This window comes from Primulina eburnea, chromosome 18 (assembly GCF_022965805.1).
Source record: "Primulina eburnea isolate SZY01 chromosome 18, ASM2296580v1, whole genome shotgun sequence".
Taxonomy (NCBI): Eukaryota; Viridiplantae; Streptophyta; class Magnoliopsida; order Lamiales; family Gesneriaceae; genus Primulina; species Primulina eburnea.
In genome coordinates this window covers 30,122,036-30,147,926 of record NC_133118.1, presented here as the reverse complement: position 1 = coordinate 30,147,926, position 25,891 = coordinate 30,122,036, and the positions used below count along the sequence as shown (strand labels likewise).

Here is a 25,891-nt window from a genome sequence, read left to right as displayed (position 1 = left end):
AAACACTTATATGCAAGTTACCTGCACTTGCTGAACAACTTCGTGTTCATCTGAATCCGCTAAGTTATGAAGCTGAGTGTCTTTTAACATATTGGAAAAGACTGTGTGAATGACATAAACAAATAAATGAACTTCAACCACTCGTTTAATTGCATTCCAGTAAAAGTTGGATGCCTTGAAGAATTTCACAACTTGACAATCTAATATTGACTTATAGTAAAAAGTAATAAACTTCTGAATAAACTAAAGACATTTGTTACATAAAAACACATACAGAGGTGATATTCCCCAAATCTAGGGGTAGCCAGCTGGCGCCTCATGAGTTGAATATTTTCAGAAGTAGGACGAAGAAAATAAACAGCTTTAAGGTGTGACATGGGTTCTTTTGACATGGAAATGGAATCCACTAGCTCCACCAGAAACACTTCTTTTTGTTAAAGCTCTGATTGTGAATATGCAACACTTACAATGCTAACATGCAATTTGTCACCGAACCCAAAATAAATAAATAACACACCATAGGCTAAGAGAACATTTGCTATTTGGTGAATTGCGTTGAAATATGCATCGACAAAATAAGATAAAAGACACAGGCTTCCATATTACACATAGACTTTGATCAGTTTATCAAGCTTAATCTTTGTTTAAAAGTTGTTTCCTTGCTCATTAAAGAGAAATCGAGAAAAGGAATCCAAGTTCCAAATAACAAACTGTGATCGGTCAATTAAGCTCATTTCCAGTATAGAACTACTTAATAATTTCCTCCACGCGGAACCACTCCACCAATACTTACACTTACAATGTTAATTAACCATAAAACAACTAATTAAATGCTAATTCCGAAGAAATGTGTGGCCATAAGCTGCCCCATAACTAATTAAGAGCTGAATAATTCATGAAAACCAAATAATGAACATAAAAGGCGCAACTGAACAACAAACAGCAATAACAGAAGAAATAATCACCGTATGAGCTAGAGTCTAAAACGATAACTTTCATCCCAGAAATATCTTGTAACATGCGATTGATGTAGTCTCTAACTACCGTAATCAGCACCATTTTTCCAAATTCATATAATCGAAATGCCTTATACTGCGATCTGATGAATCGTACACAACGATCTCGGGTGAGATTTAAATTAATGAAAATGAATAAAGAGTTGTAGAAGAAAGATCAAGAATGAAGAATAGTTGCCCGGAGAAGGTAGCACACGACGTTGTTTCAACAGATGACAAGTTTTTCTAGGATAGATGAGAAAAATATTTAATCATTGCTTAACTAAATTATATTTTTAGGAAAATAAAAAATGCATTCAAATGGTAATAGCAATTTACGATATAAAATTAGTTTTAAAAAAATATAATTTAATATTGTAAATAATTTTGAAAAAAATATTTTACTAACGAAAAAACAATTAGTAACATCTGACATCATTTGTGACGCCATGCGATTTACCCATTTTAATTACTTTTGCCAGATTTTGCTTTCAGCACATCAGACCAGGGACTCTAATTTTTGCAAACCGCCACTCCATCGTGAAAACCTAGCTCCTCTTTCTTTTTTTCTTTTTTTTTTTTTGCTACCGTTATTTTCATTCGCTCAGCATCAATCATTCGCGTGGGCGGGTGTCTCAGTTAAGGGTTAGCTCTTCCGTTCTTTTTTTGTTTTTTGGGCCCTCTCCGTTTGTATAATTTAGGGTTTCATGGTGTCTTCTCTTGAAATTTTCGTTTGAAGAATATCGTAAATATGGAAAGAAGATCGCCCTTTTGTATTGGCTCTCAGTGCTACTGATGTTGGGAGTTGAATTTAGTTAAACTTTGATGGAAGCTTGTTATACCATGTATTGCTTACTGTTAATTGTGATGAGCATCTTTTCCTTATTTTTCTTTGTTTCAATGATGTTTGGTACTGAATTGTGGCTTCACTCTTTCAAAGTGACACTTTTTAGTTAGTATTTAGGTGCAGCTATGTAACTGGAGAGGCAGCCTGGGATGCTGCGCAGTCAAGTGAGACTTGGTTCTGTGAGTTGAAGATGAATTTTCCACAATGGCATGAGTTTGAGGGTTCTTGCTATATCTTTTTTTTTCCCTGATTGATAACAATGTGATTCAAGATTCTGAGAACAGTATTGTTAGTCATGTAATGTAGTGATAGTCATTTTATGTAAATTCAAGGTAAATTTTTTATTTTTGTGATAATTTATGCTTGAGTAGTTTTTATCCTCATTGATTTGAGGCACATTATTCTTAATTGTGCCTAGACTGGTATTGATATATGTTAGCTATTTTATTCTTTAGATTATCTTTATAAAACATCACAAAAAATTGTACTTCTATTCATTTCTTGGCAAACATGACTGCGCAGATGTGCCTCAACAAGCTTTTGATGAAAAATTTGAAAAAAACTACTTTTTGTTAATTGCTTTGGACTGATTCTGCTGCACTCCTTTATATTAATTTTGCAGGTTAGCTGACGTAAGTTTCCTAATGAGTGAAAGGAGAAAACGTAAATCATTTTGGGATACAGAAAAAGATGCCAAACACCTGTCTGGTGTGAATGAACCTAATTCTTGGTCTGTAAAGGAACGCCATGTAATTACGATGACAGGCGTTATCATGGCTTGTCTTCATCCGGAACATCTTCCATGCAAAAGTCTATGGATAATTCTGGACGAGCTTCTTGGGAAACCAATGACGATAACCCAACTGTACTAAGGTGATGGCTTTGTCAAAAGACGACAAGATGATTCTGAAGTTAAGGAAATAGGTGGGGTTAACAGATATTACAAGGATATGTCTCCAGGATTTGACGGAACTGAAAGGCGTAACAGTAACAACAGTTTTGAAGATGATCGAAGCCATTCACGTAGGTATGTGATCTTACATATTGTTTTCCCATTATTGACGTAAATAATTGATGATTGTGTGATGTTGATATTGAGAGTTTTCTTTGAGTCAATTTGTGCTTGTATTAATTATGGTCATGCTGTGTTTCCCTTATCATATATCACAGCTATGAATTATTGTGAATTTTGGTATCGTTTTATGATATTATTTAGCCAAAAATACGAGCCATGTTCCATGTTTTGGATCTCAAATTTAAGCGAGTACTCTTGTGCTGTTAATAAATAGGTACCCTGCAAGAGGCAGAAGCCGGAGCAGAGGCAGGACAAGTGGCAGGAGTCGAAGTAGGAGCTTGAGCAGGGGTAGAGGTAGGGAAAGGGAAAGGGAGCGGGGGAGAGGCTGGAGCAGGAGCAGGAGCAGGAGTAATGACAGCGCAAGGGGTCAGAGCAGAAGTCGTAGTCCTATCGAAGATTATCGACGCCAGTCTTATGGATGGAGTGACAGAACAAGAGGCCCTGATAAATCATCTCAAAGTTGTAGAGACTTTGTCGTAGGAAGTTGCAGGAGAGGCAGCCAATGCAGATTTCTTCATCCTAGTAACATAAGCCATAGGGATGGGGATCGCTTGGAAGATGACCCTGCAGAAAGTTGGAGAAATAAAGTTCAAAACATGCTTACAGTAAAGGTCCTGAGTATGAAATGCAGGATGATGGTTCTGAACCTAATCGTGGAAAGGATGAACCGTTCTTAAGAAAAAATAGAAATGCATTTCCTTGCAAGGACTTCATGAGGGGGAATTGTCGTTGGGCGGATTCTTGCAAATTTTCTCACCATTCTTCTTCTGGTGAGAGTTTTGGAAAAAGCTTTAGTGTGAGATCTTTTGATAAGGACAATGGTCACCAGTCGAACCAATACGAGAAACCCATCTGCAAGTTTTTTACTGCAGGGAGGTGTGATAGGAATAATTGCAGGTTTTCTCACGAAGTCATCAACAAAGGCAGTTTGCATGACAAGAATAACTGGTAGGATAAAACTACGAGAGTCTCGGATGCTGTGAACATTGTTGGATGGGGTGAAAAGAATGTAGCAGAGACAAAAGGTACTGGTGATATTAGTAATGAAATGGGCAATGGGACGGAAAAGGAGGACAAAACTTGGGGAGTATCGGAATGGAACGAGAGACATCTGAATAGAGAGAAACAACCTTCTCCTCCCCGGGAAAGTAGTAGTCATGACCAAGACATAGGCTATACTGAATCCAAGGATAAAGTTGGTGTGGCAAACAAGCTAGAACAACTCATCTTACTCAACTCTCAGTTGCAAAACCAAGATGAATTTTGAATGTCCAGCAACACAATTCATTGCAGGGAGATCACAGTTTCTCTGTCAGAGCCTCGCAGCAGAATGCTTCTTCCACTTCACATATTCAACAGCAGCATCCGGAAATGTTACAGAATGATCTTGTGAATCAGTTTGTCTCTGGTGTTCTTGACGGGGTGAAGAACTCCCAAAAAACAACTCATCCTGATTTTTTCTCAGGGCAAAGCTCAAATGAAAAAGGAGAAAGAATGTTTCTTGGGCATTCTTCAATGTTAAACGAAACTATTAGAGGGCAGAATATGCTCTATCCTATGCCATCAAATGAAGTAGTTTCTGTATTTATTTCTTTTTATTGTATAGGATGAAGATAACAAAGTAGCAATTCACACCTTACTTCAAAAGCTGCACACTCGACTGATTAGGAATGAGCACTACGGACTAAGCATCAAAACTCGTCCTTTAATTATGTTTAACCCGTATATTAATACATAATCCATGAAACATATATATGCCAGTAAGCTTGTTCAGAGAATATTTATCTTCTTTATTTTCTTCTAAGATAGAGCTTTTTAATATATTATATTTCAATTATATCGATTATCATTTCAACGATCAACTTTTCTCATAATGATATCTATGTTATCTAATATCGTCATAACATGAGCCAATTTCACACTCGACAATAATGTTACATCTAAAGTGATGTTTGAACGCTATCAAAACGTACGACAGATCACAGAAGTTTCAATGCTTATAAACTGTATTTGATGGATGTATATTGCAAGTCTAACCCCGTAAGGAATTTTCTGTCAAAATTATTTACATCTATTTCTCTCATATACCCCAATATCATCTATTTTTCAGCAACTCTTTGGATTCAAAGATACAGAACCAGCCACCCACAGCCTCTGCAACAAAAGGTCAGGATTCAAGTTTGAAGGTTCTTCACAAAACTATGAATAGAGAGTTCCTGTGAACAAGCATATAATAACCAGTTGCTGAAAGATTTTCTTCCCTTCACCTGTCAAAAATAGTTGCAAAATATGGGAAAAATATGAGCGGGAACAAGGGATCATCAAGGGCACATGAAAGCTGGTAAAGAGTACACAGGATGGGAATATGCCTTGCTCTCAGTTTTCTCGGAGTGGTAATATATGAACTTCAAATGTACCAAAGCCCGTGAAGGGACGCATATAATATACACGTAATGACCATCTAAGTAGAAAGAACAAAAACTGTGGATGCATATCCGCTGGCAAAAGTGGTAGCATAAAAATACTACTTCCAGTTGCGAATTCCTAGTCAGAAACTATACAACTTTCAGTGTCCTAAGATGGCAACTAAAGATGGCAACTAAAATTGGATTTTATCAATTTCATCATCCTGCTGCCAAATAGAATTTCCACATGGAGATTGGTGACCAAAACTTCTGCCCCTTCTACGTCACTGCAAAACAAAAGAAATATAGCAACTTATAAGAACCAGTAAATTCAAAATACAACTGAGAACTTGAATCTTTCTATGAAAAACTTCTACTAAGAAAAGTACAAGAGACAAGAGAAGATTATTCCTGGCTTTCTTGTAATCGTTAATCATGAAATTTCAAGTTTGGGAATCAAAAACAAAATTGGTGCAAATAACACATTATATTTTACATAACTGCAAAATAAAATAGAAGACACCCTACACCCCAGATATCGGTCATAATAAGAAATTTTCTTCCTATATTTTGATGGCATTGCGCAGGAAACGCTACCGAATAATAATAACTCTTCACAAATAGCAAAAAAAATTACTTACCATATAGTTTTCTGGACATCTTTCTCATCTCACAACTGATTAATGCCTAGAAACAAGTAGGTTAACAGATGTCATTTCTTCGGATCTACCACTCATCTCCTCCTGAAATAAGGTTTAGCAAATTGAGAGCCAATAATCAATTATCGCAGAATATGCAATAATAACAGAACTACAGATGTTTCATGGAAACAACTCATGAAGCTCATGATAATTACACAAACACAAACTCCTATCACTTTTTTTGTTTCTTCCGCTTCACTAGTGGAAACTAGATCAGATCCCACCAACACAAATATGACTCCGCCGTACTCATCACTTTCTAAATCATCGACTTTATCTCCGAAATAAAGACCTCATTTATCACCCAATTAAAAATATCATCAGCCCAAAAGTTGCTTCAAATGTTTTTTCGAAACCCAAACGTATCTTCAATTCGTGCTTGTTGATTACTCTGCGTCTAGAAACATTTTCCATGAAGAAGAATATTATTTTAGTGTTACATCCTCAGTAAAGCATGAATTATGTTCATCCTCTTCATCTTTACCTCAATGGCCCCAATGTATTTAGTAACAACACTTTTATTATACATGCTTAAAAAATAATCTCTTTTCTCAAGGCCAACCACATCTAAACTACGAGACTCGTCTTTCAAAAAGATATCACTCCACATGAAAAGCTCATTGCAAAAGCAAATCCCTTGTACTAAACCAAGATTATATTTGCATTAGAAAAGTGGTGAATTAGTGATTTGAAGTGCTTAGATTGGCAATCCAAACAATTCCTCGTTTTTGCACCTAATCAATGGAAAGAAGGATAACGATAATAGGGAGATGAGAGAATATCAACGGCCAGTTACAATTCTTAAACACGTAAAAACTTCTATATCACAAAGAAGGTAATCGAATCGTTTATAAATATTTTGTATATCAAATGGTAAAAATGATAACAATTAGCAACTCAATGCAAGGCAACAATGCATATAAACATTCACGTACTAGTAACATCAGTCTATCATTCATCTATCTCATAGCAGACATAACACCGCAGTAAGTCGTTAATCCTCCACGTTGAACTAAAAATAATTCTAATTTTATCCACAGTAGTTCCAACATCGAAGCCTAAATTAGCAGAAACACTATGATCCAGTCCATTAATAGAAACAACCTCAAACAAGAATAACCTGCCCCCAACACCACCTTGAAATTCAATGAATTAGATCAGAGACAGCCAAATACATCACCGACCACCGCCTTCTAACAACATACAAACTGGAAAATAAGGTAAAAGTAATCCTCAAATCCCATACGACTGAAAAGCCTCAAAAGACGAGGACGGGGGAAAAAACTCCACTCTGGAAATTGTTGACTAGGATGAAACTGATGCACGATACAGGTGATGAACCAAGTGGTCAGGTGTTCCATAATCTATGCATGCTATTTATTAAGCAAAGACTTGTGTGTAATGGTATGCTTAAGTCCACTCACAATATTACTCTGTATTTCCAAACAGTGGATTTTAGAGATTTATATTGTAAATTTGCACCGCCTTCAACAATATCAAGGAGATTCTCACGGGTTACATCAAGACCCCACATAAAAATCTTCTCCAACGTTTGCTTGGGTATTTTATTGGCTTGTCATGATAAATAATTTCCATCAAACATTTCATAATGCACAGACATGAGCCGAACTATAGTTTTATGACATTAAAAGGATGGGGCTAAATTCCTATGCTTGGATTATTTTATTAGATTTATCAATAATGACATCCGTGAAAGTTTGCGAAAATATGTCCACTTTATTTATTATGCATTCAAGAGATTATATATCGAAAACCTGACAAACTACAATGAATGAATGAATTTGGGCAGAAACTACAAACTTCCATCAAATACTTCCATGATGGAGGAAAATACACGACAAATAGAAAATACGCAATTTTCCAAATATAAACATTCCAAATATAGCTGCATATGTAAATCGAATCTTTCCACGAATTTTTTCAATTCGTTTGAGGATATGAGTGCATGGCCTTGTAAGAAAACTCAAAAATATTGTATGAATTTTCTGAGAGTCGGAGAGAGCGTGACCTTCTCATTCATCACTCTAAAGCACAAACCTTAGCACCGGTGTAAAAATGACACCTTCCTCTGGAACTTCATCACTCTCCCCACTCCCACCCACTTGCACAAGCTATGGGTTTAGGTTAAATTTTGTAAAATGTCCACAATTGCGCAAAGGGTCGCCCAGAGGTATTATATGCCCATGCTGGTGTTGTGCTGTTTCTCTAATGCTAATATGCCAGCTAAAACTAAGAATATAACATGGTCTAGGATATTTTTAAAAATTTTAAAACTATGGTTGATCAACAAAATCAACAATATTGTGGACAAAAATTGTAGTTTGCTTGTCTCAAAAGTAACAAAAAGAGTAGCTGCAAATTGATGACGTTTTAAGCATAACAAATCAGGATTCAAGAAAAAATTGCCCACGAGACAATTTCAGGAATTATCCATGGAATCAAAGTATCAAACACAATTCCCCATGTCACTCTTATTAAGGAAAACCAAACATTACTGGAGTGAAATTATTAAACTTACACATGGCATCGTCCACTCAACTTAACAACATAAAACTAAAATTTGCAACTGAGAACTGGAGATTCTGGAGTTAATAAACTATATAGATGAAGTCAACGCAATGAACGCATGCTGGTCTACAGTTGCAATTACATGTCCACACCCAAGAGTCATCCACAAAGGCATATCGTCTAGGCCATCATTATCATTTATATTGGACGTAAGGAATCCCAGACCATAAATTGACTTGCAATCACCCAAATTTTTTTACAGAGTACCTCAGTTAATGGGAGGGTCCTGATCCAAAGAAACTGCTGATAGATTCTCGGTAAAAATTTCCAAATTAGGGGAAAATGCATCCTTCGTGGGATCATTTCTCACAACAGTATCATTGACCACATATGGTTCTGAGGCTCCAGAAACCTGTTGATAAGACAGGAGAAAGAATGATCAAAACCTTACCCACTACACATCTTTTTTTTTATAAGAAACGATTGATTATTATTAATATTAGTTTATGTCCATTACAGGAAGTGGACTAGAAGTCCACTACTAATGAAAATAAACTACACATCTCAATCTGACAATTCACAAAAACACACAAAAATAGAAGCAAAAAATATTACCAACTCCATGACAAAATCAGATTAAATGTGTTTGATATTGAGCTATGATTGCTACAAAAATTAGAACCGGGTCCTTGTTTGCTTTAAAATGTAATTTGAAAACTAATATAACATGCTTAACAGGTGGAATTCAATTAGTGAATGCAACAATTTGGAAAACAATTTTCCACTCAAACAGGGCTCTATGCAGGAATCAAATTAATTCTGTATCAAAAAGTTTATTCATCATTTAAGGGGTAACAAGAAACAACTATTCATCATTTAAGGGGTAACGAGAAATAACCTCTGGGTTTATTGACAAATCAACAGGTGCTAGATTCATAATTTCTGAATCAGCAACTTCCGCTCCTTTTTCTTTCTTAACATCACCTGCTTGACTAACATCATATGCAAAATGCTCCTTAGGTTTCTCACTTTCTCCAGACAAATTGTGACCGTTCAGACTTGGATCATCATTTTGTGTTCCTTTTTCCTTCCTGTAATAAAATGGATATAATTATAAGCCAGATCAAATATTGGTCTAACACAGATTCAATGTAAATTAATAGACTATATTCGAAACAACTGTACATCTTCACCTCTTGCAATGATCAGATCCTGCAGTAAAGGAGCTTGGTTTGTTGGAGAATAGCACTCCACGAAGAGGCTTTCCATCGATGATAGTTTCAATAGTATATCCGTCCTGAATGCTTTTAGTGACTTTAGCTTGGAAGGTTCTCTTCCCTAAAGGAGTCTGGTATTCATTCAAATAGAAATTTTGCCGTGCTGCAACAAAATCAATGCATCATTTAGTAGATATCAAGAGCTCATAAAATAATTTAAAGAATTCCATTTTCTAAAGCTTTTCTAAACTAAACAAATCTGGAATCTGATCAGAATGGAAACTTGAAACGTAAAGCTGCGCTGTTTGATGATGAAACATCTTGCGAAAGTATTATACTTCATATTAATCAGATACATACATATTTTCCCACCCAGCATGGTCAAGGGTTATCATAAAATCAGGTTTCAGCTGAAAACAATAAGCAGCTGTTTTTACCTGGTGGCATATAACTTGATATCGGCATGGGTTGATAAATGGTAGTATCATGCAAATGTTCAAGTCCAAAGGCAGCCTTTCCAAATGAATGAGGACCAGAGGATTGATCTTGGCATTTCAACTTCAATTGTTTCCTCAGAGAGAGCTTCTCTATCCGCCGCTCATCTCGCTCAACTTCTCTAGAAAGCCCTGGTATTGAAATTCTATAGAACAGAAAGAAAAAAAACAACCTGTGGAATATCACCATTAAAATAAGGGAAAAGATCAAACCTGTGTGCAAGAAATACATGTCATCTAGTGCCTCAAGATTCTTATCGCAACCACCAATAAAAACAAGTACACCTCCCATCTGTGGATCCAAATTTTCACCGGCCATAGAAAACCTGCCAGAAGGGCCTTCCCCAGTGGACACTATTTTCACCCACGTGCCATTTTCTACCAAAAAAATAGTTCACAGTCGGTATGAAAGTCAGGTGATCATCATATTCAGCAGCCATGCTCACAACATCGCTCAAATAATATTCTACTACCCAGCAAATTGATTATAATGCTACAACATGAGCTTCCATCCCCCCCCCCCCATTTTTTTATCAATTAGTCTACAAATGATACCACAAACATCTTACGCATAAACATTCAACAAATGACATCCAAAGTGAAAATTTTCGATTTATATAAAGACTGGTAAGTAATCTTCTATAATGGAAACTAGTTTCAAACTCACCTAGTAAAGTTTTCAAACTTCCCACGAAGAACCTTCGGGGAAGCAATAGTGCAAAACTCATTACAAATCAACTTTAATACAAACCGACAATTACAGGATTTGATGTGAGTCTAATAATACAAATCCATGAGTTTCTCAAAAAGTTATAGGTTAAACTGTACAGTAAACCTTATGATATTGTAATTTGTGAGGTTAATGCTTTTTTGCCGCAGACAATCCATTCCCATTAGTTTTCATAGTCATTCTCACATAAAAACCACAAAAGCATACGGCACAAAGTAGAAGCCGTCCTTCTCTTTGTCCCATGAATCATCAAATTTGGCTACTGGGTCCAAGATATCATGTGATTATAAATAACAGGGTAGTACATAAATAAAAAGAAAACTTACATACCAATGTCCAGCATATATAAATCTTGATACAAATTTTGCTCATCTGAAAATCCTCCAAAAACAATCAAGTTCTTGCCAAAAGTAACTGTTGTATGACCACCTCTAGGAGATAACAATTGGCCAGTGGTGTTCAGCTTGCACCAGACAAGAGTATCTATTTGCAGCAAGGATGAAAAAATAATCACATCAACACATAAACATAAATCACAAAATGTATAAAATTTTGTGCTGAAGTTGGTCATAGATAATGATGAAAAAAAAGTGGTGGCACCTGCATCGAGTATATGGACATCGGACAGATAGTAATTGCATGAATCTTCTCCACCTATCACAATAATTTTTTTCCCCCAGGATGAGCATGTATGGCTATCCCTCTTGCTCGGAGGAGTGCCTGAAGGTACTACACTTTTCCATGAAAACGTCTCTGCAGACAATGGAAGAAAGAATTTCAGTAAGCTGATTTTCGCTTAGTTACCCCTGATAAAGCACGGATGTTCTTTTTATGACAATGGGAACCACGATCTAATTCCTTAAGAGTGCGAGAGTAAATCGTAAACCCAATATGCACGTCCAATAAATCATGCACAGTGGTTAAGCAAACAAAAAGTTGTGTGTGCTGTATTAAGTTGACCGACCAAAATCTATTTTTATTGGATCATCAAAGATCCAATGACGAATCCCCAAGAGATCTAAGTAAAGCCTTTTTATAATAAACAAATAAAATTCAATAACAATTTTCAAGCAGAACCAAAATTCCCAATTAATTATCTAAAGAAGCTTCAGATGAGAAAAAGAAAAACAGGGACAGCAATGGGGAAATACAGTACATGTATGCAGGAAGTATGGCGTGATATCCATTCATTTTATTTTCTTAAAAGCTTTGATCTAGGAACCTCTTGTATATCATTTTGTTCACTTCATTCATAGTTAAGGATTTAGTGTCTACGAAGAAAATATTTCACAATGCCAACGAAGAGACAAATACACACGACATGACATAGAAAATCGTATGTACTTGTTTACATCAAAGTGACTGTATGAGAAAAACAAGAAGGTGCATACCAGTATTTAAAATGTAAAGATCATCATAATAAATTTGATTGTTCTCAGATTTCCCACATCCACCAAATATGAAGAGTCTTTTGCCAATAAGTGCTGCACTGTGACCTTCTCTTGCTTCCGGTCCATCACCTCTTACACTTGGAGTAATCCACGAGTTCGTGGCTAGCGTGTACAAATATATGCAAACAAATAGATAAAGTGCATAATGGTTGGGCCAAATTTTGGATGTAATTTTAAGGTTCCACATTTATAATAAAATTAATCACGAGAAGAAAAACAAAAAGAAAGAAAGGAAGCATTATGTATCTCTAAAATTTTAGATTCAAATAGTGGCTATCAACAAAATAAAAAGGTTCATCGGATGTCGTGACATTTTTCCTCCTCACAACACCAAATTGCACCAGAAATTGGCTGGAAAATGAATAAAGCATGTCAAACTTTAAGAACCTACTAGGCATCGCTATCGAATGGAGATTATCCGTGGATAAAACTTAGACAGAATTATGTCTCTATTCTTTTAGCGACAACAAAACTAATTATAGTTTTCAGTCAAGCAATAATTTCTCCATTCAACACTATGCTACCGAGTAAAAGGGAAATTAAATGAAATCTTGCGGCAAGTACAACTTTATTATACCATATGGGAAAAACTGCAAGTACTATAAGCAAACTCACAAGTGTCCAATATATGCAGATCATTAAGCGGTCTTCTCCCATCTGTACCACCAAACACAAACAGGCTTTCTCCAACCGTGGTACAGCTATGGCTGTCCCTTGGGGTAGGTGGCATACCATTCATCATGGGCTCACTCCATATCATATTTACTGCTCATAAAATATACCAAACATTAGAAACTTGGACATTTTTGGAAGACTACATGCACATACACTCTCACACCGATGATCACATGCATATTATGCAAAAATATGTTGTTAGCACGCTACGGTGATGTAGACATATTATGACTACTGAATTACTACTACAATGTAGTCGCTGAGAAACTTTGACATACGTTAATTATTTAAGGTGCATATTCTTTAAATTCAGATTTCATGCAGATATTACTCTTGCTATGGATATTGCGTTGCATGAATTGACTTATGCCCATACTATTGGTTTTGTGCTCACCCCGTTTCGTAATTCTGATGCATGCTAATGAATGTACATATATTTTGGAGAAATTTTCATTGATATCTGTGAGAATACAGGTTCTGAATTCTTGGATTTTGTTGTGTTCCAGTCTACGGGAAATTATGTCAACTTGAAATCTACGGGAGATTGTCAAATTTTTTCAAGTATTAAATCATAATTGTATGTAACATGGGTATTAATTTGGGAATGTCAAGGCTCAAGACAATAGCCACCGCACAACAAATTCCACACCTTAAGTCCAACAATTAAAGCAACACACACACACACAAAGTGTGCCCCTCGCCTTAGGCATTGTGAGGACGCTCTAGACTTGCAACCTAAGTGAGATTTGTGCTGCTAATAATTATGACTCCAAGATTTGTTGAAAACGCTAGAAATCGTTGGAAACTCTAGAAATACGCAACCAGTAAAATAGAACCCAAAACTGTGAACACAAAGGCCACAGCCCTAAAACAGAAAAAAACAAAAGATATAACATCAAGAGAGTACACACCAGTGTCGAATACATGAACGCTGTTGGTCTGGCACTGATCTCTGCCATAGCCACCGAACACATAAAGAAGCTTCCCTCCTCTAATGGCGTTACATGTGTGACCCCATCTCACCCCAGGCCCTCCAATCCCACCTCGAGGATGCGCCTTCACGTTGTCCCATCTCATGAACATGCCCCGATTATCCATTCTTTCTACTAATGCAAGCAGTCTTGATCTTGAAAACCGAACAAGTGAAATTGGATTTTTCGGAAAAAATCGCAATGCCCAGTTAATATTCGAGAGAAAAGATTCCTACAACGGATCGTTCACAGGAAAAATGTGAGAAAACTTTTAAATTTGCTTTCTTGGGAAGTGGGTTCAAGGAGTTGGACATTAATTTTGGTGTTTAATGGCCTAAACAAAACATTTATTGTGGTATTGAGTAAAGCAAAGCTTGAGCTTCAAAGGGTTTCTCTGATAAACCAATAAGCATTGTTTGCAGGCCATGAATTTTTCATTATATTTTTTTTTAATTTGTTAAATAATAAAATGTTATTTTTTTTTAATAAAGTTTTTTAAGATATAATTTTTCAAAAATATTATCTTCCAAAGTTAATAGAAAAAATGTGATATTTGAACTAAAATTTTAAGTCTTTGTATCATATATATATAACCATAAAAATTCTTGCGAGACGGTCTCATGAGTCAATTTTGTCAGATTTATTTTCCATTTTTGGTCATTTATTAAAAAGTATTACTTTTTATGTAAAAGTATTTTTTATTACAAATATGAACAGAGTTGACTTGTCTCATGATAAAGATACGTAAGATTGTCTCATAAAATACATATAATTATATTAAAATCTAATTCTTGGATTCATTTTAAGTTTTATGTTTTTATATGAAATATAATAATGTTATAATAACTTTTCTATTTAGTTTGGAATTAGGTAAAAACTTGTGTGAGACAGTCTCATGAATCATATTTTGTGATACATATATCTTATTTGAGTCATCCATGAAAAAATATTAATTTTTATGCTAAGAGTATTACTTTTCATTATGATGGGAAGTTTAGAAATGTAAATATCTCGTTATGTAATGAAAGATGATTCCATAATTTTAAGGATTTTTTGTTATTTATTGGAGTTTTTGTTTACTTACAACAAAAATCATAAGGTAATGTACATATTATTGCATGTTTACTATTTGTTCTATTGCTAGCATTAACTGATGGGGAGACTATATGTTCTTGGATCCACTCTAACAAGCCACACTAAGTAATTTGCATCAATCTGAGGGAAGAGAAAATTCATCGTTTTGGCTGCAAGAAATTTTGAAAAGCATTGATAAAACTTCCTTCATGTTAGGCCTAGAATGAGGGCTCTCAGCTGTACACCAGACACCGGTTTGAAGCAGTTTACTCATCTGTCCTGCTCCTTCTGCTAAGCCTGATACTAATAACGCGACCGGTATAGTTGTCCTGTTGTAACTGTGTCTCCCGTCTCCTACGACCCGTTTAGCCCATTCGACCAAACATTCTTCGCCTCCATCGACAGCCCTTCTACTAGTTGCTAGCTCCATCACTAGCACGCCGTAGCTATAAACATCACCCTTTGTTGTTGCTTTCCATGTCTGCCCATATTCTGGTGCAACGTATCCCACGGTTCCTGCCACCATCGTGCTGACATGGCTTCCTCCAGCATCAACGACCCGTGCTAGGCCGAAATCTGTGACTCGCGCATTTCCACTCTTGTCGAGGAGTACATTGCTAGCCTTCACATCTCTGTGGACTATGGTAGGGAAGCATTCATGGTGTAGAAAGACTAAAGCTCTTGCTACGTCTATTGCTATCTCTATACGTCTTCTCCAGTTTAAGCTTACTCGGTTGGTGATGAGATCCTCTAAGCTTCCCCCTTCCATGTACTCGTAAACAAGTAGTTTTTCTGATCCATAGAGGCACCATCCATATAGAGGAACGAGGTTTGGATGAGGCCAACCGAATGCATTCCCGGTTAGGACTTCCATTTCCGCTCTGAACTCTCTTTCCCCTTCAATGCCTTTTGTTTGAAGTTTCTTGATGGCTACTTTCCTGGCATCAGGTAGAACTCCTCGATAAACTGTTCCAGATCCTCCACGACCGATGATTCTGTCCTCTGAAAAGCTTCGTGTGGCCTTCACAATGTCGGAATGAGTGAAGGCTGTTTTATCTAGGCGAATGACTTTTATTGTGTTTGACAACCATGGTGAAGATGTACCAGAGCTTGATGTAAATTCGAGCTGCTGTCCTTCAGAATCCTCTAACAGATATCCAGATTCATGAACAGGGCTTTTTAGGGTGAGGTAAACTATGAGAGCCATGAGCCCACAGATCAAGAATGCAAGTATTAAAGCAAAAAGAACTACTCCTAGGCCTTTAGGCTTCTTTTCTGATGCACCCATTATTCCAGATGAACCATCAGTAGCATTGTCGATGAAGGATGGAAGGTGTAAAAGAGGATCGCCGAGGAACGACCATTTTTCAAATGTTGATAACCGACCGGTCTGTGGGATCACACCAGATATGTAAGGATTGTAGGAAACATTGAATTTAGTTAAATCATTCAAGTTATTCAAGCTATTAGGAAATGCACCCGAAAAGTTGTTATATGACAGATCCAGATTCTGCAAGCACTTAAGGTTGCCAATCTGCCAAGGAATTTGGCCAGAAAAATTGTTCCCTGTAATATTGAGGACAACTAGTGGCAGCTTTCCAATCAATGAAGGTAGTGTACCATTGAATTGATTGAATCCCAAATGTAACATACTGATATTCAGCATATTTCCAATTTCTAGAGGCACCTCACCAGATAAGCAATTCCCACTAAGTTGAACATAGCCGGATATCAGAGTAGTTCGAACACTAGACCCCGGTAAACAAACAGAAAACAGACCATATCCTTTAAGAATCCTGTCCCATATGCCTTTACAGTTCTTTCTTGTTAAAATGTTGTTCACAAAGCTAAATGGAGGGTAATCTGCCGGTATCCATCGCATCAATACCAAGCATTCCCCCGAGCCCAGAATCTGGTGGTTATCTTTCCTGTTTAACAGAAACGTAGTTGTAGAGCTCATGCCAATTTTTGTCAACTGAGGTGGTATTGATCCTGAAAGCTGGTTATTTGCGAGATTCAGCCATAATAAGCTGCTGCAGTTCCCCATTTCCGGTGGGATTTTGCCTGTCAGTGAATTGTTAGCAAGCATCAGCCACAGAAGTGAGGTTAAGTTCCCTAAACTTGGAGGAATCCAACTTTGTAACATATTGAAAGAGAGATCAAGTGCTTGAAGGCCAGAAAGATTTCCGTACTCGCTGGGTATGCTTCCTGTGAACTGATTGTAGGCAAGAATCAAGAACTTTAAGCCTGCCATTTGGGATATTTCAATCGGTAATGGACCAGCCAGATCGTTGTAACTCAAATCCAACCGAGAAAGATTGGATAGTCCAAGAACACCAGACGTGTATATCCCTCCCGTGTACAAATTTGTATGCAACAGAAGAAATTTCACCTGCGTGAACCTTCCAAAAATTGTCTGTATATCGCCTCCAAAATTGTTCCTGCTCAGATCAAGAAACGTCAAGTTTCTGAGGTCTATTAAAGTTTCTGGAATATCTTTTGAAAAGTTGTTGTTTCCCAAGTAAAGTTCTCGAATATTATGTAGTGATCCTATCTCCTTAGGAATAAGCCCTGTAAATTTATTACCCCACAAACTCAGAACCTCCAGGCCTCTGCAGAGAGAGATTTCAGCTGGAAATTCTCCTAGTAACTGATTATCCGACAAATCCAACAAACGCAAGCTGCAATTCTGAGTGAAACTCCATGAAGGAACCATGCCAGAGAACTTGTTCTGAGATATCGAAAGTTCCTCAATCCTATCAAGTCCAAGCCATAGATCTCCTTGCAAAGAATTTGCACTCAGATCAAGATACTTCAAATTACTGCACGTTTCAAATATGCCACCTACCTTACCAGTGAAATTGTTATCTGAAATATTTGCAACCACCAAATTATCACAATTTTTGGGTATACTCAGTCCTATATCAACTTGAATTCTGTTAAGGGTCAGATCAAGAACCTCCAAATTTCCAAGAGCAGTGAAGTTGACTGCACCATGTAGAATGTTGTGCGACAAATTCAAGAATCTGAGGTTCAGGCACTGGCCTAAATCTTCCGGTATGACCCCGCCTATCGTGTTCATGGACAAGTCGAGATAGGATAACTCTGTTAAGGCAGAGAAGTTTTGAAAGAGATTGCCACTTATACTGCAGTCAGAAAGATCAATTTTCGTCACACGATTGGTTGTTTCATTGCATGAAATTCCAGACCAGTTGCATGGAGACAAGTCTTGAGGATCCCACTGTGGGTATATTCTTTGATTCATAAGGACAGGATTTTCTTTCTCAAGATATGCTCTAAGCTCAAGCAGTACTTCCCTATCAGTTTGTACCGAGTCTCCAATGGCAAACTTTGCTGTAAATGAAATAATATCCCAAAAAATAAATATATGTATGTATGTATACAGTATATATATATTGTAGAATGCAAGTCAACTCAACATGATCATCGTCGAAAAACCCAACTCAAATAAACAATAAAATCTGCAGAATTCTTTAAAAATCGCCAAAACCAAACCGAAAAAACACTTTAGGAAACATGTGATTGAACAAGAAAACATACTACCCCAAACACTATGTATAACAGGTGAAATAATAGCAAATTTCACGTATAATTTGATCAAAGATCGCAAATTTTCTCATTGTACTTAGAACTTTTTCGACCCCATCGAATTCCCAGTCCCTTCAGTTAAAGATACCTGTAATGATGATCAAGAAACAGAGCAAAGCAGCACGAAACAGGCACAGATCAGTTTCCTCTTCTGGCATGATCATTTGAACATAAAACCTCAATCCTGCCTTCCCCGTCTCCTTCGATTTTCGGGTTCTTTCAGACAAGTCGGTGGCATTTCATTTCACGTTCGCCAAATTCAAAAAACGAAAGAACACATGAAAGTTCAATGAAAACATGAAGAATTTTTTTTTAGAAAGTCGAAGCTTTTCAAGTGTAAGTCGAATAACAAAGAGCCTCCAGAAGCACCAAATCCAAAACTTGAAACAGATGCACGTACGCCAAAAAATATATACTTATAACTCGATCCCAAGCACTATTTGAATAACAAATTTGATTTCAAGATTATATCAAGAAGGAATATTTGGATTAACACTTCTTGTCGTCTTGTTTTTTCTTCCTTTTGTTTAATTGTGAAAAAGAAAGGTTTATAGTTTTAAATTAAGCCGCCCAATTTGACGTGAGATTTTGTATAATTCAAGAACAGAAATTTTCTTCGATTTTCTTGATCATTGACCGATAAACTTAACGAGGAAACAATCTATAGCCAGTTTTTAGAAGTACACGCAGCTTTGTTTTTCAACTTTTGAACAAGGTGAATTTACATTGCATTAAATCAAGATTGGTGGTCTAGATTAGACTTCAAGATTTCAAATCATATACCGAGTTAGAATTTTCTATCTACTAGTTTCTATTTATCTTGGGGACATCATGATTATGGTAATGAGCATTTGCTTATTTATGATTTTGGTTTATCAAATTTCGGTATTTTAATGAGTGAGTCTCATGTGAGACCGTCTCACGGATCCTGATCTGTGAGACCGTCTCAAACAAGTTTTTATTTTTATGTTTTCTTTGTTTTTCCTCTTCAGATTCGATCATTTATCCAACCTTGCAATGCTGATGTGAAAATCATATATGTAGTGTGATATTCATACTTCCAAAGAAAAAATGAATAGAATTGGCAAAATCCGAAATGTACGTCAATACCAAATTTTGACAATACAGAACAATATAAAAATTGTAATTTTCTCTATATACGGATTATATTAAAGTCAAATTTGGGAAGCACACCGTTATTTACTTATTTTCCTTTGGAAAAATTCTCGCTAAGTTGTGTTTGGAAATATGGATTCGAAATCAATAAATTTTGAATATAGTTTGACCGCTTATAATGAAACAATAAATCATCAAATTTTAAATATATATCTTATTTATTTGTATATCTAATTCATTTGATTTCTTTAAGATATTCACACATCTTTTTCGTGTTTATGCATAAAAATGCCTAAGGTTTATGTATAATCACAACCCAAAAGAAACGTTGATTAGAATAATCCAAGGAAGAAAAATCTTTGGGATCAATATTTTAGGAGGCTTGACTGAAGAAGAAAAGGTACGTTAAATAAACTACAAATTTTTCGTGCTCATAAGATGTAAACAAATTTGTTTTCATTGGTTGGTCAAAGCCCAAATGAAAGCAAGCGTGTTGTGATATATATATATATATATATATATATATATATATATATATATATATATATATATATATATATATATATATATATATAATATATATATATATATATATATATATATATATAATATATATATATATATAAACTTATGTAAGATCGTCTCATATATCAATTTTGTGATATAATCATATTCGATCTGAACCATGAAAAAATATTATTTTTATCCTAAAAGATGTATCATGTGAGACGATTTTATGGATATATATTCATGATGGATGACATGGTCCATATTTGAAGACAAAAATAATACTTTTGACATAAAACTAATATTTTTTCGTGGTCGAGTCGGGTATATGACCGACGATTTTTGTTGGGAATAAATCTTACAAGTAATTGTAAGATGAGTTCAAGTATGTTACACATAGAAATCTATGTTCAAATGCTAGAATATAAATTATTTTTCCAAAATTAGGCTAATCAAGTTTGAGTGAGATGAAATGAGATAAGTTAATTAAAACTAACGCAAAAACTTGTGTGAGACGGTCTAATTGGTCGTATTTGTGAGACTGGTATCTTATTTGGGTCATCCATGAAAAAATATTACTTTTTATGCTAAGAGTACTACTTTTTATTGTGAATATGGGTAGGGTTGACCGGTCTCACAAATTAGGATCCGTGAGACGGTCTCATGTGAGACTCGCTCAACAACTAAAATAAATTATCTAAAACAAGACATCCAAAATAAAGACACCGAAAGACTAATTTAGACAAAAAATTAAATTCTTAAAAACAACTAAGGTGCAAAACAATACGGGACAAGTTTATACTTTATGTGTCAAATTCGAATTCGAATTCAATATATTAATTACTTAATTCATGGCAAAATTTCTCAAAATATCTATTAAACAATTCCTCGAATTAATAGACCTAATTAAATCTAACAGTCTAATTATTTTCAACTGGATTTAACTATATTTAATTGCATTAAATCGCTATGGAATTCCATTTTTTCAACCTGAAGTCACACATTGAAACCGAATATTATTTATAGTCGGGTTAATCATGTGTTGATTGATGTAGTGAAACAAATATTAATCTATCCCATTTCGATTTTAGATTAATCAACAATATATAATTTAATTGATAAGATTAAAAACATATGTAGTAAGCAACGTCAATCAATTAATCAAAATAAACAATTAAGCCAAATAAAACTCAAAACCTCAAAAATAATTTGTTTCTCTCATATCGTGACTTTAGTTTACAAAAGTCTAATCCATAAATTCAAAACAAAACTAAAACTCAAGTTCAAATTAATAGGAGAAAACATAATCAAGAAAAGATGAGAATAATATCAGTTATTTAAGCGTATCATGTTCTTCAGAGAATATCGAGGTCTTCCTCTATCTTGTTGTTTAAAAAATTTACTTCCTTGAAATATTTTGTTATCAATGGATTCTTCAAAATATGAATATAATTTAAAACTTTTCATCAGTTCTTTTTTTAATTATCAAGATTCTTTGACTTTATCTTCAAAATTAAGCTTTTTCAACTTTCGATCAAATCTACATATAATCAAATTAATTCAGATAAGTGCAAAATAAGAAATAAAATTCCAGATAAACACGAATACGAGTTTGAACAGTCATACATAATAGCTATTTTTTACATATATAAAAGAATTTATTTTAAAAAAAATTAGTAAATTGCAATGTGTGGATTTATATGTTTTTTAAATTTTTGAGGTAATTTTTTTGGGAATTATTTAAATATATTGAGAAAATAAACATTGTGTTCGGTTTTATTTAGAGAAATTGAATTGTTGATAAATAATTAAGGCCCCTCTCATGTTTTTCAAATCTTTAATACAAGAGTATGTCTCATGTGAGACCGTCTCACGGATCTTAATCTGTGAGACGGGTCAACCCTACCCATATTCACAATAAAAAGTAATACTCTTATCATAAAAAGCAATACTTTTTCATAGATGACCCAAATAAAAGATCCGTCTTACAAATATGATCCGTGAGACCGTCTCATACAAGTTTTTGCCTTAATACAAAGCTTCTTTGTTTGTATGTGTGCTCGACATTTGAAAACGCGAAGATTAGATATATCATTTTTTTCACGGAAGATTTTCAGCAATCTCACGCTTTTACATAAATAAATAGTGTATGCAATCATCCTATTGAATAGTTTATAATTTTTTTAAAAAAAATTTAAGTTAAAAGTGAAATAATAGTAAAAAATTATGAGAAATTGATGAGAATATTAGGAAATTTGAAAGGGAAAAAAAGAAACGTTGTATGTGTGTGCGTGTATTATTTTGATGACTTGGTAAGAAGATTGCTGGATATATTTTCTTTGAAAATTATCTGTGGTGAGAAAAATGGTGACAAATATTCTCCCCCAAAATAATGAATTACATTAATTAATTATTGTGTTCTCCGTTCAATATTACTCGGTTTATTTATTATAGATTATTGATTAATAATTAATTGATCATACAAAAATATGTATTAAAATCATTAATCATTCCAAAAATTAACAATTTATGAATAATTATTCTTATAATGAAAGGTTAGGTTACATGAATTTTCTTATGGAGAGTAATTTTTTAATTTCCAAATTAAAAAAACTTCAAATAAAATATATATCTAACAAATCATAATCTTTTTTGTCTTAACAAATCATTATATCATTTTGTACATTAAATTAGAAAAATATTTTAATTATTTTTTTATTAAATTATTTTAAAACTATTCTCATTATGTAATGAGATTAAAAAATATTGTAAAAAACTAAAAGTGTGAGTTGAACATTTTATTATAATAAGTTTAAAATTGGCGACTAATTTGTTTATATGAAGACAAATAGTCTTTTATGAATAAAATAATCCATTTAAAAAATAAAGTAGAATCCTTTGACTTTGATGTATTCATATATACTTATAAATTAACATTTCAATCTTGACCACTCCAAGTCCGTTAGAAGTAAGTCCTACGGCTAATCAGCAGCAATAACGGAAGCAGCATAAATTATTGGATTTATGATAAGTTCCTTGTACCAAGAAAAAGAAATGATTAATAATACAATCCACAAATGAATTATGAATTAATTATTCGATCGATAGGATTAATCAAGTCGAAGTAGCTAAAAATTTCGAATTTCAATAATACAATCCACAAATTTTCTTATCAGCTCCCTGGATAGAGGGAGGCAGATGTATTGGAATATCGGCCCCCTTCTCATCACAAAGATTAACATCTTGACTCTTTGAATTCTTTATATGGGCGTAATGAGAAACTCCCTAAAGAACTTCCTCTAGAGACCCGCTCCTCTGATCGCCTAGGTTTTTCACCTCTTTCTCTTCTCTGAGCCTCCTGTTTTTTTTTTCTGCTCTTCTTCCATATTAATGTATTTATCTGCCTGGGACAACAAATCATCAAAGTCCCGAGATAATCTCTTCACTAAGGATCTGAAAAAATCCCTTCCTACAAACCATGTGTGAAGGCAATAGTTTTGTCTCGGGAGCGCAAGATGGTACTTTCAGCATTGCCTTGTTAAATTTGCGGATGAACATCCGCAGTGATTGATCCCTACTTTGCTTAATCTCGAACAAGCTGAAGACAGTCTTCTTGTACCTCTTACTGCTACTGGAATGATGCAGAAAGACCCTCTTGAAATCTTCAAAACTCCGTATACTCCGGGTTCCGATCTGTCGAACCATTGTTGGGCAAAGTCGAGCAACGTGGTTAAAAAAGTTTTACACTTAATTTCATCGCCATAATAGTGCAGCATGGCCATATTCTCGAACCGAGTCGAGTATTCTTCTAGATTAGAACTGCCATCATATTCTCGGATGCTCGCAGACTTGAAATGAGCGGGCAATGACTCATTGATAATGTGGGAAGAGAAAGGGCATTCTCTCGGTTGGACTTGGGGAACACATGAAGATCCAGCTTGCCCTTCCAACTTTTTCACTTTTTTCCTCAAGTCTTCTAGCTCCTCGGCCATAGCAGGGCCCTGGAGCATTCTTTGCTTCTTCATTTTTTTCCTGGAGAGGGAGACTTCTCTCCAGCCCCCTCTTTGTGATGTGCTCGCTTGTCACTATGAGGCAATTTTTCCGCTATAACCTTTTGGACGGCTGCTGCTATAAATTGAGTGAGTTGATCTTGATTTATTATAAAGGTGGGTTGAGGCTGACCTTCTTGAGGACTTCCGAGTCAGAGGGCTCCTTCCGAGCGTTATCCATTTTCGTGGATTTTCTTGTAGAAACATTGATCAACGTCTTATATCTGATTTCCCACAGATAGCGCCAATAATGATGACCGGATGAATCGGGTAAGAGCTTGATGGGCGATAGCATTGAGTCTGGTTGATGAGCTGGAGATGGTTACCCGGGCACCTGGACCTGCACTTTCAAGGGAGAAAGAATATTAATTGGTGCCGGAAGATTCTCCGACGTGACCACTCCGACACTCAAGTTAGTGAAGCGTTTTTTAGATAGAATCTTGTAATAAATGTTGTTGGTAATATGTAAGTGAATAATCCCTTTAATGCTAAACAAACGTGATAGTTATAGAAAAAAAGTCAATGATGATCTTATTTTAAGTGTCTGCTTACTAATTATAGAAGATTGTCACTCATACCCTATTTTCTGACACCAACTGCTCCATCCACTATGTTCCTTGATTTGACAACGATGATTACCTAGTTGAGGTATCCCATACCTATGAACTTGAGTGCGATGCTTTTATCGAGGTAACCCGGATAGGGAGATATCATCCGAATTTTGCCCAAGAGCCCGGGTTCCCTTAGTCCGGGGAAATGATGCTCTGGGCATCCACTTGCTCGGTCTCTTATATGATATTACTCGAAGAATTCCATGACCCAAGATATTAATCTATTGTCCGGGTTATCCATTATCGGGGCTCATCCGAGGGTATCATAGTAGAAACCTTAAATTCACTTTCATTACATGTTATCTAGTAAATAGTATTCATAACTTGAAGAATCCATTTTCATATTCCAAAATGGTCATTTCAAAGCTTTGGTAAACTTATTTAATAACTTTCTGGTTCCATGCACATGTTCCCTACTCGTGGGGACAATTTTTATAATTTTCATCTACACACGATGAGGGTCATCTGTCACTAGTCACATGAACATGTATTCAATCATATTATACAGTAGAAGTAACATATTTTTACGATGGTATTGTCTACTTTGAGTATAAATTTCATGAATTTGTTTTTAGACTTTACGCAAAAGAGCTCGTACCAACGGATAGATAGTCAAACTTATATTAACCCATGATATTTCTCTAGATATTCCAATGTTAGAATTGGTTGCATTCTCAATAATCCTCCCCTTAAACAAAGTTCCACCATTATTCTCATGGTCTGAGCCTCCCCTCAAGTCTATCTGGCCCTCCAATCAAGCTCATTCCTCTTCACTGCGTGCACACGTCTTATATGAAATACTGGGAATATCACCCACCTCGAGAGCTCATCACGG

General features: G+C 35.3%; 2 protein-coding genes and 1 long non-coding RNA gene across 5 annotated transcripts; 1 reads left to right on the top strand and 2 right to left on the bottom strand.

Annotated features, from left to right (window-relative positions):
• The first annotated feature begins 1,480 nt into the window (after nt 1-1,480).
• Nucleotides 1,481-4,676, top strand: LOC140819495 (uncharacterized). The gene is made up of 3 exons (XR_012115228.1): nt 1,481-2,063; nt 2,465-2,869; nt 3,132-4,676. It is a non-coding gene; the product is annotated as an uncharacterized lncRNA (long non-coding RNA).
• Nucleotides 4,677-5,293: 617 nt separating this feature from the next.
• On the bottom strand, nt 5,294-14,502 carry LOC140819324 (uncharacterized). Of its 3 annotated transcripts, XM_073179357.1 has the most exons (12): nt 14,031-14,501; nt 13,060-13,209; nt 12,385-12,546; nt 11,594-11,746; nt 11,324-11,476; nt 10,477-10,641; nt 10,207-10,395; nt 9,746-9,932; nt 9,451-9,643; nt 8,820-8,964; nt 5,964-6,065; nt 5,294-5,609 (listed from the first exon to the last, which is right to left on the bottom strand). In XM_073179357.1, the coding sequence occupies exons 1-10, from the start codon at nt 14,215-14,217 to the stop codon at nt 8,821-8,823; spliced, it is 1,683 nt and encodes a 560-aa protein (XP_073035458.1). In that variant the 5' UTR covers nt 14,218-14,501; the 3' UTR covers nt 5,294-5,609; nt 5,964-6,065; nt 8,820. The 3 variants fall into 3 exon arrangements, with proteins under 3 accessions (XP_073035458.1, XP_073035456.1, XP_073035457.1); XM_073179355.1 differs by having other exon boundaries at nt 10,207-10,641; nt 14,031-14,502; XM_073179356.1 differs by lacking the exon at nt 5,964-6,065 and having other exon boundaries at nt 10,207-10,641; nt 14,031-14,502.
• Nucleotides 14,503-15,159: 657 nt separating this feature from the next.
• On the bottom strand, nt 15,160-19,266 carry LOC140820236 (probable LRR receptor-like serine/threonine-protein kinase At1g74360). Its single transcript, XM_073180574.1, has 2 exons — nt 18,862-19,266; nt 15,160-18,518 (listed from the first exon to the last, which is right to left on the bottom strand). Exons 1-2 carry the CDS (start codon nt 18,935-18,937, stop codon nt 15,301-15,303), a joined length of 3,294 nt encoding a protein of 1,097 aa, XP_073036675.1. The 5' UTR covers nt 18,938-19,266; the 3' UTR covers nt 15,160-15,300.
• Nucleotides 19,267-25,891: the final 6,625 nt, after the last annotated feature.

What these genes read in the sequence shown, in the direction of transcription:
- LOC140820236 (XM_073180574.1), bottom strand. Translation starts at nt 18,937, where the DNA reads ATGATCATGCCAGAAGAGGAAACTGATCTGTGCCTGTTTCGTGCTGCT. An exon ending in TTTCTTGATCATCATTACAG is followed by an intron (nt 18,519 to 18,861) that starts GTATCTTTAACT and finishes TTTCATTTACAG; the next exon opens with CAAAGTTTGCCATTGGAGAC.
- LOC140819324 (XM_073179355.1), bottom strand. Translation starts at nt 14,217, where the DNA reads ATGGATAATCGGGGCATGTTCATGAGATGGGACAACGTGAAGGCGCAT. An exon ending in TCTTTACATTTTAAATACTG is followed by an intron (nt 11,747 to 12,384) that starts GTATGCACCTTC and finishes CATTGTCTGCAG; the next exon opens with AGACGTTTTCATGGAAAAGT. An exon ending in TTTATATATGCTGGACATTG is followed by an intron (nt 10,642 to 11,323) that starts GTATGTAAGTTT and finishes TTTTTTTGGTAG; the next exon opens with AAAATGGCACGTGGGTGAAA.